Genomic DNA, 17,071 nt, shown 5'->3' with positions numbered 1-17,071 from the left:
ACTATGTTGAAACGGATTTTCTAGGGATGGTTTGTTTATAAACCAAACTGGTTTACTTACTGATCCAAGGTGAGGAAGGCAAACCTGGACAGATTATGGCAGAGTAGTAAACCAGTAGCAGTCTTAATCCTTCTTCCTACATTGGCCTCCAGAGGGAGAAGCAGTACAAAAAGAGTAACATCCAGTAGAGACCAGGACTATACCAAATCATAAATGTCTTGTATATATGCATCCCTGTCAGTTCCATCTCATAGAATACTGATACAGAAGCAAGGGGACTCATTAGAATCATGGCCTGCCCAAAATACCACACTTTTGGGAAGACAGATAAATGACAAAACTGACTTGAGATTCCTACCTCACATATTTGTAAAGTCTAGTTTTCTTTTTCTACTTGATTATATAAAAATTTTACCACCTCCCTTAGAATTCTTTGTGTTTACATACAATATTGCACCATCTGTTTTGCTGTTATTAGCTAACCTCCCCTCATTGAACATTTGTGTTCTTTTTCTTTCCTACTTCCCTCCTTCCTTCCCTCCCTTTCACCCCCCCCCCTTTTCTTTGATACTATACTAAAGAGCCGTGTCCTTGATTTTTTTTTTTGTCATGGGGCTTGAACTCTGGGCCTCGGTGCTGTCCCTCAGCTCTTCAGCTCAAGGCAAGTGCAGTACCCCTTGAGCCACAGTGCCACTTCTGGTTTTCTGGTTTTCTGGTGGTTTATTGGAGATAAGAGTCTTATGGACTTTCTTGGCTGGCTTTGAATGGCGATCCTCAGATCTCAGCTTCCTGAGTAGCTAGGATTATAGGCATGAGCCACCAGTACCTAGCTTGTGCTTGAATATTAAAACACTACTGGTTAATTACTTGGGACAAAGTTTTTGTTTTTGTCTGTCATAGGGCTTGATCTTGGGGCCTGGGTGCTGAGCTCTTTTGCTTTAGGCTCTGCCACTTTGCCACAGTACCACTCCAGTTTTCTGGTGGTTAATTGGAGATAAGAATATTACCAGCTGGGGCTGGGAAGGTGGCTCAGTGGTAGAGCACTTGCCTTGCATGCCAGAGGCCCTGGGTTCGATTCCTCAGCACCACATAAGCAAAAAGAAAAAAGCCGGAAGTGGTGCTGTGGCTCAAGTGGTAGAGTGCTAGCCTTGAGCTGCAGAGCTGAGGGACAGCGCCCAGGCACAGAGTTCAGGCCCCACAACTGGACCCAAAAAAAAAAAAAAAGAATATTACCAGCTTTCTTGCTCAGACTGGCTTTGAACCACTGTCCTCAGATTTCAGCCTCCTAAGTAGGTAGGATTACAGGTGTGAGCCACCAGAGCCTGGGCAGCTTGGGATAAAGTTTTGATCAACAGTATTAAGATTGCTAGTTTTAAAGATTTAAAACATATTCCCATAAAGGAGATTATGCTGAGGTCAGAACCCTGATTGCCTGTTAACCTCTGTACTACTCAGCATCTAGCTCAGTGTGTGGCATGGAGTAAGTGCTAGTACATATTTATTGAAGAGGCATGTGGCTATTTCTAGACATGTGGGCCCATTATAAAACCATGTGTTAGTCTAGAATGATTACATAGGAATAGAAATCTCCAGGAAAAATGAGACCAGTAAGAGACCAAGCCAATAATGCAAGCAAGTAACAGGGCCAGGGATTTTCTTTTAACTGTTCTGTGATGTGCCACATACTAATGTTTCTTTTTTATTCCACCAGAGGGCTGTGTTTCAAGGATTATCACAGGAAGCATTGTCTGCCTGCATTCAGTCCTTACTGGGAGCATCCGATTCTATCAGCAAAAACAAGGTTTGATGAAGTGTTAGGTGAAATTTTAATACCTATAATAATAATGTACAATATATTCTTTATAGGCATGGAAATTTAAAGCCAGTTCGGCAGTGAGATTTCTTTAACACGATTTAATTTTGAGGTCCTTTGAGAGAAGCTAACATTTCATTTTAGTGCTCAATAAACTATCAAAAGTTGAAATTTTGCTGAAGTATCAAAAACAGTACTTACATCAAATAAATTCTGTAGGATGAAGGATTCTTGCTACTACCTTAGCAATTGGGGAGATGGTATTTTGGTTTCCTTGTACTGTCAAGGGAAGTATTTTTAAGGAAACAACAATTTAATCATCCCTTTAATATTGTTTTAAATAGTTAAATGGCCTTATCTGGAGGAAATCAACCTGTCACTTCTGAGGACAGGCAACTGTAAGTTCTATGACTGCTTAAGTTCTATGACAACTTAAGTTCTATGACTGCAAGTAGTTCCCATGACTGCATAGCTCAAGGATTTTAGTCAGGATGGGCCCAGAAATGGGAAGCTACTGGTATGTGCTGCTTTCATGGCCTTGTCAGAAAGTAGAACATGGTCAGTGGTATTGTTCTGTTTACCTCTTCACTTAAAATTCCCGTTGCCTATAGGAAAAGAGCTGTGGGGCTTCTTTACAAACACAATTTCATTGTTGCTTGGAGTGTTCAAACCTTGTAACTTCCATATTTTCAAACTTGAGTTCTAGCTTTAAGACTTAGACAAATTAAAAAAAAAAAAAGTGTTGGGCTGGGAAGGTGGCTCAGTGGTAGAGTGCTTGCCTTGCATACATGAGGCCCTGGGTTTGATTCCCCAGCACCACATAAGCAGAAAAAGCCGAAACTGGCACTGTGGCTTAAGTAGTAGAGCACTAGCCTTGAGCTGAAGAGCTGAGGGACAGTGCCCAGGCCCTGAGTTCAGGCCCCATATCTGACCAAAAAAAAAAAAAAAGTCATCAGAAGAATTTGGCATTTTGTTGCTAGAAAAGCTTTTCCCTTTGTGTGTGACCATTCTGTTTCCCTGTTTGTGGAATGGAGAATTGAATGAAATTGTGATTTAGGGACTAGATGACGATGGAAAATAAAGTTATAGATGAATAAGTTTTAATTAGTATTCATGGTATGACAAAGGATTATTGTTGAATAATAACATGTTTTATATGCTCCTGTTTGATTTAATCCTATGATTTCTATTTTTCTGTCTTATAATTTAGACTCAGATTGATGGGCAACTTTTCTTAATTAAGCACCTTTTGATTCTTCGTGAACAAATTGCTCCATTTCACACTGAATTCACCATTAAGGAAATTTCCCTGGACCTCAAGAAAACTAGAGGTACTTGTTCTGGCTGACACAGTTGGGTGTTTGACCTATCCATATGTGTCAGCACAGGTTATAGGTTTATTTTATGTTCATCTGCAATTTTTTTTGCATGCTTTGCTTGCTAAGTGTGTTATTTGTTCATACTAAACTGAGCTGTCAGTATCCTAATTATTTCTAACTAGCTTTATGTTCTTGAGGGGAACTATATTTGAGCATTTTAATTTGTGAGACAGGATTACCTCCCTTAGGTATTATTTTATTATAACCAGTTCAAAAATGAAAAATCAGTCTAATAGTTACTTACTAAATAAGTAATATGTATCAGCTAATTGGAATGGTTTTGAGTTTATTAACTTGCTTATGAAAGTTCCTGAAGCTAGTTAAAACAGGAAAAATGCTGGCTCTTATGTAATATTATATGTATGTTTTAGCATTCCTAATGCTAAAATGTCAACCTTCCTCTCCTAGATAAAAGGAGTACAATGAAGGTGTTATGACACCTTTAGTGATAATTAATTAAAATGATAAAGAATGGTAATATATACTATATGTTAATATGCTTAAAATTGGTTTCCTTAAGTTTTAGGGAATTAAACTTAAGGAACTATCATTAGATTAGTTAAGTTGTCATGTAAAGAGGGTCTTCGAAATGGAAATATGTATTGACTTACCATGGGGAAGATGATTTATCCATTTTAATGATTTGTCTCTGAATAAACAAGTGATTTTTTTTTTTTTTTTTTTTTTGTCGGTTGTGGGGCTTGAACTCTGGGCTTGGGCGCTGTTCCTGCGCTCTTCAGCTCAAAGCGAGTGTGCTACCACTTGAGCCACAGCACTACTTCTGGTTTTCTAGCGGTTTATTGGAGATAAGAGTCTCACGAACTTTCCTGCCGGGGCTGGCTTTGAACCTCGATCCTCAGATTTCAGCCTCCTGAGTATCTAGGATTACAGGTGTGAGCCACCGGCGCCTGGCTAAGTGATGATTTTTTAAGAGATCAAAGTAGTTACTTTCTGAGATACTGATCATAAACAATTAAGGATATACTATGAACATCACTCATTTCCTTTAATTCCTTACACATTTCTGTAAACGTTAATTATTTCCAAGAGATTGAAGCTCTTTTGCCCTAAGCCAGTTCATTTATGTGATAGATTAACTTGTATCTTATGTACTAGAGTAGTTGAGACCCAAATTATTTTCTGTGGTCTGTGTTTCAGAGCAACTCTAATATATAATTTCCAAAGATAGCAGGAATTTAGTTCCCTAATTACTGTGTTTATTATGAGAGTAGAATTTTTAAAAACAAATATTTGAGAGTATACTTAATTCAGTGAGCTTTATTGTGACTTTCTGATATGTCATATTAAAACAGCTTGCTGTTTCCCCCCTGTTCTTCCTATCTACCACACAGGATAGGCCCATGTGTCTTAGTCATATTCTTTGCCATTTTTTTCCTAGCAGAAGTCAGGTTTCTTTTGCCTTTAAAGGAATGCATTTTTTTTTTTTTTAAAGCTTATTTGTATCTGACACTTCCATCTCTCACCTCTTCAGATTGATTTCCTTCCTTTTTTCTTTTCAGTGTGAGGTCTGGGAATGGTGGGAAATTTCTAATGGGATCTATCAGGGTGGACTTTCATCTTTCTTTTCTTTTCTTGTCTTGTTTTGTCTTTTTTCGTGTGTGTGTGTGTGTGTGTGTGTGTGTGTGTGTGTGTGTGTGTGTGTGTGTGTGTGTGTGTGTGTGTGTGTGTGTGTGTGTGTGTGTGTGTGTGTGTGTGTGTGTGTGTGTGTGTGTGTGTGTGTGTGTGTGTGTGTGTGAATTCAGAGTCTTCTGCTCTTGCTTGGCTTTTTCTTTTAAGGCTGATGCTCTGTCACTTGAGCCATACCTCCACAGCTGGCTTTTTGCTGATTAATTGGAGATAAGAGTCTTTTGATTTGTCTGCCTTTGAACTGTGATCCTCAGATCTTTGTGTGTGTGTGTGTGTGTGTGTGTGTGTAGGTGTGTGTGTAGGTGTAGGTTTTAGGGCTTGAACTTAGGGCCTCAAGCTCTTGCTTAGTTGTTGTTTTGGTGGTTGTTGTTGTTCAAGGCTGGCACTCTGGCAGTTGAGTTATGATGTTCAGTTCCGGAAAGTAACCTTTAGTGTTTTGTATGTTTGTTTTTTGGTGCCAATACTGGAGCTTGAACTTAGGGCCTTGTGCTCTCAGTTGGCTTTTTTGCTTGAGGTTGATATTCTACCAGTTGAGCCACACTTCCACTTCCATCTTTTTAAATTTTTTATTTTTACTTTTTATTTTTTTGTCCATCCTGGGGCTTGAACTCAGGGCCTGGACATTGTCCCTGAGCTCTTTTGCTCAAAGCTAGTGTTCCACCACTTAGAGCCACAGTGCCACTTCTGATTTACTGGTAGTTAATTGGAGGTAAGAGTCTTATAGACCTTCCTGCCTGAGCTGGCTTTGAACTTTGATTCTCAGATCTCAGTCTCTTGAGTTGATATGATTACAGGTGTGAGCCACCAGTGCAGGCTTATTTTTTTTTCTAATTTGTAACTTGTTGCCACTTGGTTCTTAATGTAGATTTACTGAGGTGTGAGACAATGAGATAGTCTTAAGATTGTGGCAGAGGTTTTTTTCCCCCCTAAATATTACGAAGTTTTTTAAACCCACCATATGGTGATAGGATTCTATTTATTGAAAAAGGCATCTTTCAGGTATCTTGCAGAAAACACAACAAAGAGCCATAGGTTAAGGTTTACTCTAAGTACTGAATTTGATAGAGGATCTTTTCATTTCATTAAGCCCAAGATCAAGGCACTAAGTATTACTGTGGTGTGGCTTGGCAGTTCTTTGTACAACTACTTAAAGATTGAAAGAAATACAAAATGGGTATTAGAAATATTTCATGCTTTGTTTTCTTTAGTTTGGCAAAGCTAAGCAAAGCAACAGTCTGTTTTAAACTATCACTTAATACTTGCTATCTTCATGTTTAATCCTCTAACCTCTTGACTAACATTATATCTTATTGCATTTGAACATCAATGAGACCTCAGTTAATACTTTGCATAGATTCTAGTTAGTCTGGAGGTTGAAGGGTAAATATGTCCTCTTGGTGTTTTCTCCTTGGCTGACACATTAGTTTATTCACTCTGCTTCAAGTGGATAAATTTCTTTGTCAGCCAAGACCTTAACAAAGAAGCTGGGTAAGTATGTGGATAACATAAGCAAAACTATTTTAGATATTTAAAAGTATTATCTGAGTATTACCTAAAAGTAAAGCAGTGAAATTTTACAGTGTATTATTTTTCTTCTTATTCTATGAAGGGATAATTGAGATGAATAGCATTTTGTAATTTTAACTTCTGGAAAATAACTGTGTGAGGACTATAGCATCTCTAGTGCGCATCTCACCCTTGGCCGGTCCTGGAGATGACTTGGTGAAGATGAATGCCTTCTGTTTTACAACAGTAGAGAGCTTGCGCATGTTACACAGGGCTTCTCTGTTGAAACTGTACATGTTCACTGGATGAGTAATTTTGTTTCACAGATGCAGCATTTAAAATCCTGAATCCTATGACTGTTCCGAGATTTTTTAGGCTGAATAGCAACAATGCCTTGATAGAGTTCTTGTTGGAGGTGAGAAGGAGTCTGTTTCATTGGTGGTGGGTACTAAGCCACATTCTTTACATGTCCACAATTTCTTGGCATGTAAAAAAAAAAACCAAAACAGGAGGAAATTGTCATCTTTTGTTTTTCAGGGTACTCCTGAGATAAGAGAACATTATCTTGACTCTAAGAAAGATGTAGACCGGCACCTGAAATCCGCCTGTGAACAGTTTATTCAGCAGCAGACCAAGCTATTTGTTGAGCACCTCGAGGAGTTCATGACAAAGGTAAAGATGGAGTTATCTCCTTGTGAAGGCATTTACATTCTTCCCTAGCTTTCCTTCTGACTTGCTCCCTGGTGAAAACTCACTGACATAACCAGACAGTAAGCCCATGCTTTAGTGACTTTGTTTAGGAAATCACTGTTTCCTGCATTGGAAGTTTTTGATTTGTTGACTTCTAGGTATGCTGTAGAGTTTTTAGTTGTGAGGGGGAAGAGTACAAATACTATAGAGGTATTTTTGTGCTATCTACATTATGAGTTATCTGCATATGGGCAGGGACTCAGCGCTGTCTGGTAACCTCCCCTACTATGGGGCCTGTGTGGCAGCAACCACAGTCTGTATGTCAGAATTTGCTACTACTTAAATGGGAGATTTTTCTTACTCTAAATGCTAATTTCATTTTTCTGGATAATTGAGAATTGAAGGTTTTCTACTGACATGTTAACTGCTAAATATACACATTAAATATAAGGAGATACTATAGCCAGACTTACATCGCTTGAGCAAAAATATATCGACTGGCGAATGCAAGCAAAGAGAAAGATAGATCATGGCTATTTTGACATTCTTGCTTCATTCCAATTATTATTTTTTAAAATTTTATTATGTTGTAATTCAATCTAATTTTTTTTTTTGGTTGGTTGTGGGGCTTGAAGTCTGGGCCTGGGTGTCCCCGAGCTCTTCAGCTCAAGGCTAGTGCTCTACCATTTGAGCCACAGCGCCACTTCTGATTTTCTGGTGGTTAATTGGAGATAAGAGTCTCATGGACTTTCCTGCCTGGGCTGGAACCGTGACCCTCAGATCTCACCCTCCTGAGTAGGATTTGCACGTGTGAGCCACTGGCGCCTGGCCCGATCTAATCATTTAAAAAATAAAATAAATGCCATTACTCAGGCTTTAAAGATGTTTTAAAGTCTTCAAGTTAACTTTCATTAAGTCTCTTGTTTACATCAGACTAATATTAGAGGTTATCATATAAAAAAATAAAGTTATGGTAGCATTTTCTCTCAAATTGGATGCGTCTTAACTGGTTAACTGATTAGACAGGATGTGTCTGGGAACAACAAAGACACAACTGTACAGGTTGTTCATTAAGAGCTTGATGCTGGTTATCAGCTAGTGTGCCTGCAGCCTGTGGTATAGATGGAAGATGCCAGTTAAAAATAAGAAAAACAAGCTGGCCACCAGTACCTCACATCTGTAATCCTAGCTACTTAGGCTGAGATCTGAGCATTGCAATTTAAAGTCAGTGTCGGCAAGTTATGAATCTTGAACTCAGGGACTGGGTGCTGTTTCTGACCCTTTTCATTCAAGGCTAGTGCTACGTTAGCCACAGCACCACTTCTGTGGGTTTGAGTAGTTTATTTGAGGTTAGAGTATCATAGATTTTCCTGCCTGGCTGGCTTTGAACCCTAGGTTTTGACTTTTTAAAAAAGAGTGTAAGTACTGTTTATAATAAACAGATAAATGACCATTTTTACTAAAATTATCCTCATAGAAAAGTAGTTTGTAGATAGTAATATGATTTGGGGGAGAACATTCACCTAATACTAGTGAGAAGTATTGTAGATGAATATTGTATAATGTCAGAGCAGAATGAATCTTGTGAAGTCACCAATTTGTAAGGAAATCTACGATTGAAGGGTTATTCTAGAACAGCAGAATTTTTCTAAAAATAAAGCGAATCACAATTCACTAATAGAGTTGTCCAAATTGATCTTAGTGTGCGTTTGGTAAGTCCGGCATAACTCTGGTTATACGTTTTAAATGTCCCTAGTCACTAAGAACACTAAAAGGAAACAGATTTCTATAGAAAATCTTCTAATTTGGAATTATATAATGGTTTTTCAGGGATGTGCAATACATATATAGAAGGGATCCCTAGACAGCAGTTCATGGATTTTTTTTTTTTCCTGTGTAGCTCAGGTGTAGTCTTAAGTAGGACCATCATTCAAAAATAGTAGTAAGCTTAAGAGAAAGAGCAGAGAATTTGGGCCTGGACTCCCTTCTACTAGCTAGCTGAAATTGAAGGCAAGTCATTTTTTCCCCACCTCTGTTTTCTAATCCCGCAGGAGATAGCAGCAGCATCTATCCTCCCTGCCTTAGTGGGACTACATAACATCATATGTACGAGTACTCTGTTACTATAAACTGCTGCAGAAATGTGATTTTGTGCTAAAGTACCCACATTTCTTTATATAAAGCTAAGCTAAAAGCATTTATTTCTGATGGGGACTAGTTTGTCAAAAACTCAGAAGACAGACAGACAGACAGACAGACAGACACACACACACACACACACACACACACACACTCATTTTCTTTCTAGCACTTTGATAAGATTTTGTAAGTTTATTCTTAGTATTCCCTCTGAAGTGTTTCTAGTTTCCTCAAAAACTATATATTTAAATGTTTCTCATAAAAGAATTTGACCTATAAACTTAGTTCTTGCTCCCAAGGAGTTAGTTTTGCTCATTCCCTAGTCTTAAAAAAAAAAAAGGATCTAGTTAATACATGGACAAGCAAAACTGAAGAAGAAGAAATACAAATGACTAATAGATGCATGAAGAAATGTTCAATATCCTTAGTCATAAAAGAGTGAAAATCAAAATCACTATTAGATTCTATCACATTCTAATCAGAAAGGCCACCATCAAGAAAACAAACAAATGTCGGAGGGGTTATAAGGGAAAAAGGAATCCTGATAGACTGTGGGTAGAAATATAAACTTGTGCAACCACTATGGAAATCAGCATGGACTTTTCTCAAAAAACTAAAGGTAGATTTACTTTATAATCTCATTCCATGATTGAGCATATAACCGAAGGAATGTAAGTCAGTATATAAGAATACCTTCATATATCACTGTTCAAAATAGCCAAATGGAATCAGCTGTAGTGCCTGACAATAGGTGAATGGATAAAGAGGATATGGTGCACGTATACCATCAACTATACACAGCCATAAAGAAAGATGGAATATCATTTGCAGGATTGGATAGAATTGTAGAACACCAGTTAGATGCCAGTGGTTAATGCCTATAATCCTAGCTACTTAGGATGCTGAGATCTGAGGATTGTGGTTCAAAGCCAGCTGGGGCAGGATTGTTCGTGAGACTCTTTTTTTTTTTTTTTTTTTCTTTCTTTTTTGGGTCCGGTCATGGGACCTGAACTCTGGGCCTGGGTGCTGTCCCTCAGCTCTTCAGCTTAAGGCTACCGCTCTACTACCACTTGAGCCACAGTGCCACTTCGGGCTTTTTTCTTTTCTTTTTTTTTTTTTTGTCGGTCGTGGGGCTTGAACTCTGGGCCTGGGCGCTGTCCCTCAGCTCTTCAGCTCAAGGCGAGCGCTCTACCACTTGAGCTACAGCGCCACTTCCAGTTTTCTGGTGGTTTATTGGAGATAGGAGTCTCACGGTCTCTCCTTGCCCGGGCTGTCTTTGAACCGCGATCCTCAGATCTCAGCCTCCTGAGTAGCTAGGATTACAGGCGTGAGCCACCAGCGCCCGGCTCACTTCGGGCTTTTTTCTTTTTGCTTATGTGGTGCTGAGGAATCGAACCCAGGGCCTCAGGCATGCAAGGCAAGCGCTTTACCACTGAGCCACCTTCTCAGCCCTCGTGAGACTCTTATCTCTAATTAACCACCAGAAAACTGGAAGTGGCACTGTGACTCAAGGTGGTAGAGTATTAGCCTCGAGCTGAAGAGTTCAGGGACAGTGCCCAGGCCCAGAGTTCAGGTTGCATGACCAACAAAAAAAAAAAAAGTCTCACATATTTTTGCTCATGTATGTATTTGTGTATGATATGGATATATATGTATTTGTACATTATGTACATATAAACACATGTATATATGTATGTACAAATATATGTGTATACGTATGGCATGACATTATATATATATATATATATATATATATATATATATATATAAAACTAAGAAGAAGGGATGAGGGAAAAAGGAAGATTGAGGGTGAATAATTTCTAAATACAGTGCAACTATTTATGAAGATGGCATAAGGAGCCCCAGTGAAAGCTGGTGATCAATAGTGTATTATGTGGGGCAGGGAAGAGAAATCAATAGAGGAGATTCTGAACCTCTTGGGGTTTCACTGTGGTATTTCAGATGTGCATGTATTAGGTGTCTAATACGCATAAAATGGAAACAGTAATAGAAAAGTAAAATGTTCTGATGAAAGAACACCATCGTGAGGAGGAAGCGCTAATGAGTGTGAATGAGAATAAACATTTTCCAAGTATTTTATCTGCATGTATGAAATGAAAAGTAATGAAATTCATTGAAAACTGTTTTAGAGGAGAAGTGGGATAAGAGACAGTGATAGGGAGGTAAGATGTTCAGGATACATTGTTTACATCTCTGGATATGTCATAGCAAGGTCTCTGTTGCACAACTAATGTATGCTAATTAAAAAAGGGAAAGAGTAGAAACGATGAGGCTAATTGAGGAAAGCTTTCCCTTGAGAAGTCGTTTCTTCCTCTTCCTCTTGGTTTTATTCTCAGAAGAGATTATCTCTAAAGAGCTAGGAAATTTTTGAAGAAAATATTCCTTGAGGTTTGACTTAGAGATAGTAAATTATCTAAATAGTAAAAGAGACAACCATACAGGTCTATATAAAAAACAAACAGCCTAAAGTATGTCTTTATAAAATGGATTTAAATTCTGAAATAAGTGGAATAGTAGATAGACACTGGTATTAAAACTGTCAGAAAAATGTCCAGAATATAAATTTAAATGGGAAAAACGTTTACAGAATACCATGTCCCCATTTTAAAAAATGAATACATGTATTTTTATACTAGAAACAATTTGGGATGATACATTCTGAAGTGTGAGTATGTTTTTCTCTGTCACTCAACTGACTTATAGTCATCTGTAATTTGCTTTCAAAAGCTGTCTCTCACAGTGACAAAGATATGGAGAGGAACTGAATGAGAGGAGGCAAGGGCCAATTACTTGAATTCACATGGGTAGCACAGGCAAGTCCAAGAGTGGTGCAGGAGTAGAATTAGAAAGGAGAAACAAAGCAGACATGAGGAAGGCTGGAGAGACCTGAATCAACATACCTGTCTAAACACTTGATCCTTTTCATAGAAAGCTGAAGAATTGATGCTTAGGTTTTTCTAATGGTACTACATGGTAAGGTCCAGTCAATGTCTATCCACTCAAGAAAAATATTTTATGCAGTTTCCTTCTCTCACTTTACCCAGCCACCTCCTATCAACTCCCTAGTCGTACTGTCTCAGAAGCAGGGACTCTTGTATTTGTTCTTTCTGTTCCTGCTATGGAGTGAAAATAGATGAGAAGATGAGCTTCAAAGGCTGTGTCTAGTCAAGACACTTGTCATTGGTCAAGAGTGCTTTTGATAGTATTTGAAAATAATGTGTATGTGTATATATGTATGCATGTGTTTTGCTTTTTGAGACAGGGCTAGCCTTCAACTTTCAATCCTACTCAGCCTCTCAAATGCAGGGATTGTAGGTGTGCGTCACTACCCTATGCTCTTTGTTTTTTTTTTTTTTTTTTTTTTGTCGGTCATGGGGCTTGAACTCTGGGCCTGGGCGCTGTCCCTCAGCTCTTCAGCTCAAGGCGAGCGCTCTACCACTTGAGCTACAGCGCCACTTCCTGCTCTTTGTTTTAATGACATTTTTCCTGTCTGTGTTACAATTAAAAAAAAACATCTTGGAGTATGTACTGGAGTTTTTGTCCAGCTCTGGGTGACATATTTCTAATAAAGTATAGTAATAGTTTGGTATATTAATGTAATGTAAGTGTTAGTGTACTTAAGAAAGACTTTCCTGGGTCTGGGAAGGTGGCTCAGTGGTAGAGCTCTTGCCTTGCATGCTTGAGGCCCTGGGTTCGAATCCTCAGCACAACATAAGCAGAAAAAAAAGCTGGAAGTGGCGTTGTGGCTCAAGTGGTAGAGTGCTAGCCTTGAGCTGAAGAGCTGAGGGACAGCTCCCAGACCCAGAGTTCAGGCCCCATGACTGGACCCCCTTCTCTCCCCCCCCCCCAAAAAAAAGACTTTCCTAGCCTGAAATGCTTCTGGCAGAATGCCTTTGTAGGACTTTAGCATGTTTATTAACAGGATAATATGTATGTCGAATCACAGGAGAAGTCTTGCTAAAATTTTGTACTAGCTGTAAAAGATTGTAAGACATGTTGCATTTTTGTACACTTGATTATTAGTATGTTTTAATAGGTTGAATCTGTATTATGTATCCTTAACATTTCACTTGTCACTGGTGAATGAAGCTTTTCTTTTTGTTTCTTCTACTAGGTTTCAGCATTAAAAACAATGGCCAGTCAAGGAGGCCCCAAGTATACCCTTTCCCAGCAGCCTTGGGCACAACCAGGTATTCAGATTTTATTCTTTCTGGTTGATTTTTAAAGATTGCTATTAATTTGCATTTATGTTCCTTGCTGTGACAGCTTGGAGTCTTCTTACTCTGGGATGCTAGATTGGAGTTGATAGAAGCCATTTGGAGCTGGCAGGTTTTTCTGGGCTAGCACTACTCATGCTTCAGCAAGCTTTCCAAGAAAGGAAGAATTAAAAACAAAATTTAAGTAGTTAAAAATAAAATGTGGTTTAGATTAAGGAAACATTTTTGAGTCATTTGGTTTCTGTACAACACTGTTCATTGGGATAGAATACTGTATTGACAGTGAAATTATGAGAGAGTATACCTGTTTTCAAGTAAGTGAAGAAATGTTGGGTCACTTTCCTTCTACTTTTTCTTTAACTTATATTATCTGCTGACATTTTGGAGTGTTTGCAAAAAAAAATTACAAAACTGAATTATTGGTAAGACTCAGCAGGCAGTATCATTATCTGGTTATTTTTGGTACATTTTGTGGCATTTTATGTAGCCATTCAACCAGAATAAATCATTTGTCCATATCCTAACCTTTATTAAATTTAGAAATGGTGACAACATGATGAAAGAATGGTATTAGATTTTCGTTGTTTTCTTTTCTTTTCTTTTTGAGAAAGGATCATGTTATGTAGCCAGGCTGGCCTCAAACTCCATAATCTTCCTACTGCAGTCTCTTGGGATTATAGGTGTGTACTTCCAATTGGCTTAAGAAAGGTGTTTTAATTATGGATAAACCATGTTCACATTGGAGGGAAGCTTTTGCTATGAGCTATGAGTGTTGTTCTGGCTTTCATCCATGAAAACTGGCTGCTTCAGACATCTAATCAACTTTCTAATATGGCTACTGTTCCATATTGAGTGAATGGTACTGTCTGATAGATATTTCCTTGGGCTAAAGGACTGAAGTCATCTTAAACCTTCAGAATTTTCACTTACAAATGTCTGGGTTAATGTGAATGTGAACTAAAATTAGTAGCTGTGTATGTATCTCTTAGAAAGATGTGTAAATGTAGAAAATTCTCATTGAAAGGAAGACAAGAGTTGGTTTTTTGTTTCCTTTGTTTTTTGCTGAGTTGAACTCAGTGTGGTGCTGTCCCTGAGCCTCTTTGTGCTCAAGGCTAGTTTTCTACCACTAAAGCCATAGTGCCACTCCCAGCTTTTTCTGAGTAGTTTAATGGAGATTAGAGTCTCAGACTTTTTCCAGCCTTGGCTGGCTTTGATCCTTAGATCTCAGCCTCTTGAACAGCTAAGATTATGGGAATGAGCCACCAGTGCACAGCTAAAACAAGAGTTTTATTTCAAATATTTCTTGTGTATACTTTCAGAATATCAATGCAGATTTGTACTTTTCTTTATGGGAAGTAAACTTTGTGCTTTGTGATGTGTTTTTGTTCTTTTGTTTATTGTATGGAGACAGTGAATATTCTACCTTCTTTTTGCACATGTGTATGAGATTAACATCTTGGACATATTTTAACAAACAGAGCACACTGATGCTATACTGCCTTGTGTCAAGAGACAGAAAACCAGCATCTCTTACTGAGAGTAGTGGACCTGCTAGTCCTAGGTTGGTGCTGTGTTAACCACCTATCCTGATTCTTCAGTCTGGAAGCAGATTTGTCAGTTCTTAATGATTCCTCACAGTCTAGAAGCAAACTTGTCAGTTCTTATTGCAGCAAGGCTCTTAGAAAAATTCTCATCATCTTCAAATTCATTGGTGTATTTGGCTTAAGATTTTGGTTGCTTATGTAGGGCTTATTTAAAAATAGGACCAGATTTGTATTTTGAATGTTTATGTAAATGAAACTGTTTAAGGGCAGTAAATCTTCCTTAAAATAGATAAAAGCAGCATACAGGCACAGGCATATTTAGTACATTTATGCCCAGGAACTTGATGCCTAATTAATGTATTGTTCTTTCCCTTTTGAAAAGATTCTTTCAAAATAAGTACTGTCATCTTCTCAGGTAGAGTCCTAATAAAGCTCAAAGTGTTTAGGGATTGCTCACTTCAGCATCATTAAAATTGTTAGTAAAGTGGGAGCCGATAAAAGAGTAGTGACAGGCCAGATTGGTCTAGGCCTTGCTGTGTGGTTATTTAACTCATTTGGTTCTTTAAAGTGAGATCTCAGAGAATGCAGTGCCAATTCAGTCTATCTTGTAGTTTGCCTTCTGCTACTTTAGTCACATGGAGGTGTTTTTTTTTTTTTTTTTATGATTTCTAATGCATGAAGTCCACTTAAATGTCAGAGAGATTTGTGGGCCATTTGAGGCGGGAACATGGAGGATAGTGTATGGACTGTCTTAGGACACATGGCTTCCCACTCCTCCCTCCTCCCTAGGTCTTGGGGATTGTTATGATAAATTCCCAGGAAAGTGAATTATACATTAGGATGCCAATTTGTTAATTCAGTCTAGGGCATATATCCTTCTTAGTGGGCCTTGTATTCACTAGCCAGTACACTTTTTGTGGTTTTTAAGCTCTCTGAAATGTTTAGTGATACCTGAAGTGTGTTGATGATGGTGAAAACAGAACCCCGGGGTGTCTTGAGGGGGGCTTTCAATGATTTAATGAAAAGTAAGCAGTTCTTGAGCGATTTCTTCTTGGAAGCATTGGCACTTTTTTTTAAACCTTGTTTTGCCACCATCACTCCAGTTTTTTTTTTTTATATGGCATGAAATTTAAACTATGAAAGATATAAAATGAAAAATAATTCTCTATCTGCAACCATTATATTATAGTTTCCTTTCCCAAATTATGTGCATGTTAGCACACATAGCCTTTAAGAGTTACCTAAATATGCTAATAGCTCACTCTGTAATCTTAGCCACTCAGGAGGTTCAGGTATTAAGATCACTGTGTGAAGCCAAACAAATCTGAGAGACTCCAGTTTCTGATTAACCAGCAAAAAGTAGAGGCATGGCTCTGGTGGTAGAGCCTCAACCTTGAGTGAAAGAGTCCAAGGCTCTGAGTTTAAGACCCAGCATAGGCACAAAAAAAGAAGATAAAATGAGTTACCCAAATGAGGTTGTACTGTTTCTCTTACCATTTTCCATGCATCTTGTAGCCTTTTCTGACCCACTACTCTAGCCCTACTACTCTGCTTAATGGGTTCACAGCATGTTGTCAGAGATTCTTTGGGAATTTGATGAGTGGATATTCAGAATATCTTCAGTTCATTTTTTACAATATATTTAGTGAAAATTCCTTTGCACATAATCTTTGTAATTTTAAAAACTTGTTTAAGATTTTCTGAACTTACAAAGGTTGTACAAGGTTGTTACAGTTTCATATATCCATCTAAGTGTTGGGTGCTTCTTGATCTGTCTGTTCCCTCCTCCCCAGACATGTTTCACATTTTCAACTTCATTTATCACATACGTATATTGAGAATTCGTGCTGTATTTGTCCCTTGTTCCCTTTTTCATCCATCTACCCCCATCAGCCCCTTTCCTTTATGATCTTGTTTCAACTCCCTGATACTCATTTTGTTAAATAGTCTTACTAATTGTTTAAATGTTTACTCCATGAAGTTTTACCCTTGTATATACCATAGTCAGTTAAATTGTGTATATAAACATATGCCTCTATGTATGCTTCTATGAGAGGTGGTATTACTAGCCTAGGATCTACATGTGAGAGAAAATATACGCCCTTTGTCTTTCTG

At 38.2% G+C, this 17,071-nt stretch overlaps 1 protein-coding gene across 1 annotated transcript in view; it reads left to right on the top strand.

Annotated features, from left to right (window-relative positions):
• Nucleotides 1-17,071, top strand: part of Cog3 (component of oligomeric golgi complex 3) — a 60,347-nt gene that overhangs the window by 34,418 nt on the left and 8,858 nt on the right. Inside the window, exons 16-20 of the mRNA XM_070028436.1 lie at nucleotides 1,712-1,801; nucleotides 3,024-3,144; nucleotides 6,672-6,760; nucleotides 6,883-7,017; nucleotides 13,310-13,385. Coding sequence (XP_069884537.1) covers nucleotides 1,712-1,801; nucleotides 3,024-3,144; nucleotides 6,672-6,760; nucleotides 6,883-7,017; nucleotides 13,310-13,385 — 511 coding nt within the window. The remainder of the gene's footprint in view (nucleotides 1-1,711; nucleotides 1,802-3,023; nucleotides 3,145-6,671; nucleotides 6,761-6,882; nucleotides 7,018-13,309; nucleotides 13,386-17,071) is intronic.

The sequence above is a fragment of the Dipodomys merriami genome, unplaced genomic scaffold (genome assembly GCF_024711535.1).
Source record: "Dipodomys merriami isolate MVZ:Mamm:240054 unplaced genomic scaffold, mDipMer1.0.p SCAF_192, whole genome shotgun sequence".
In the NCBI taxonomy this organism is placed as follows: Eukaryota; Metazoa; Chordata; class Mammalia; order Rodentia; family Heteromyidae; genus Dipodomys; species Dipodomys merriami.
The sequence above is the reverse complement of the archived record's forward strand: the minus strand, read 5'-3'. Positions and strand labels throughout refer to the sequence as shown.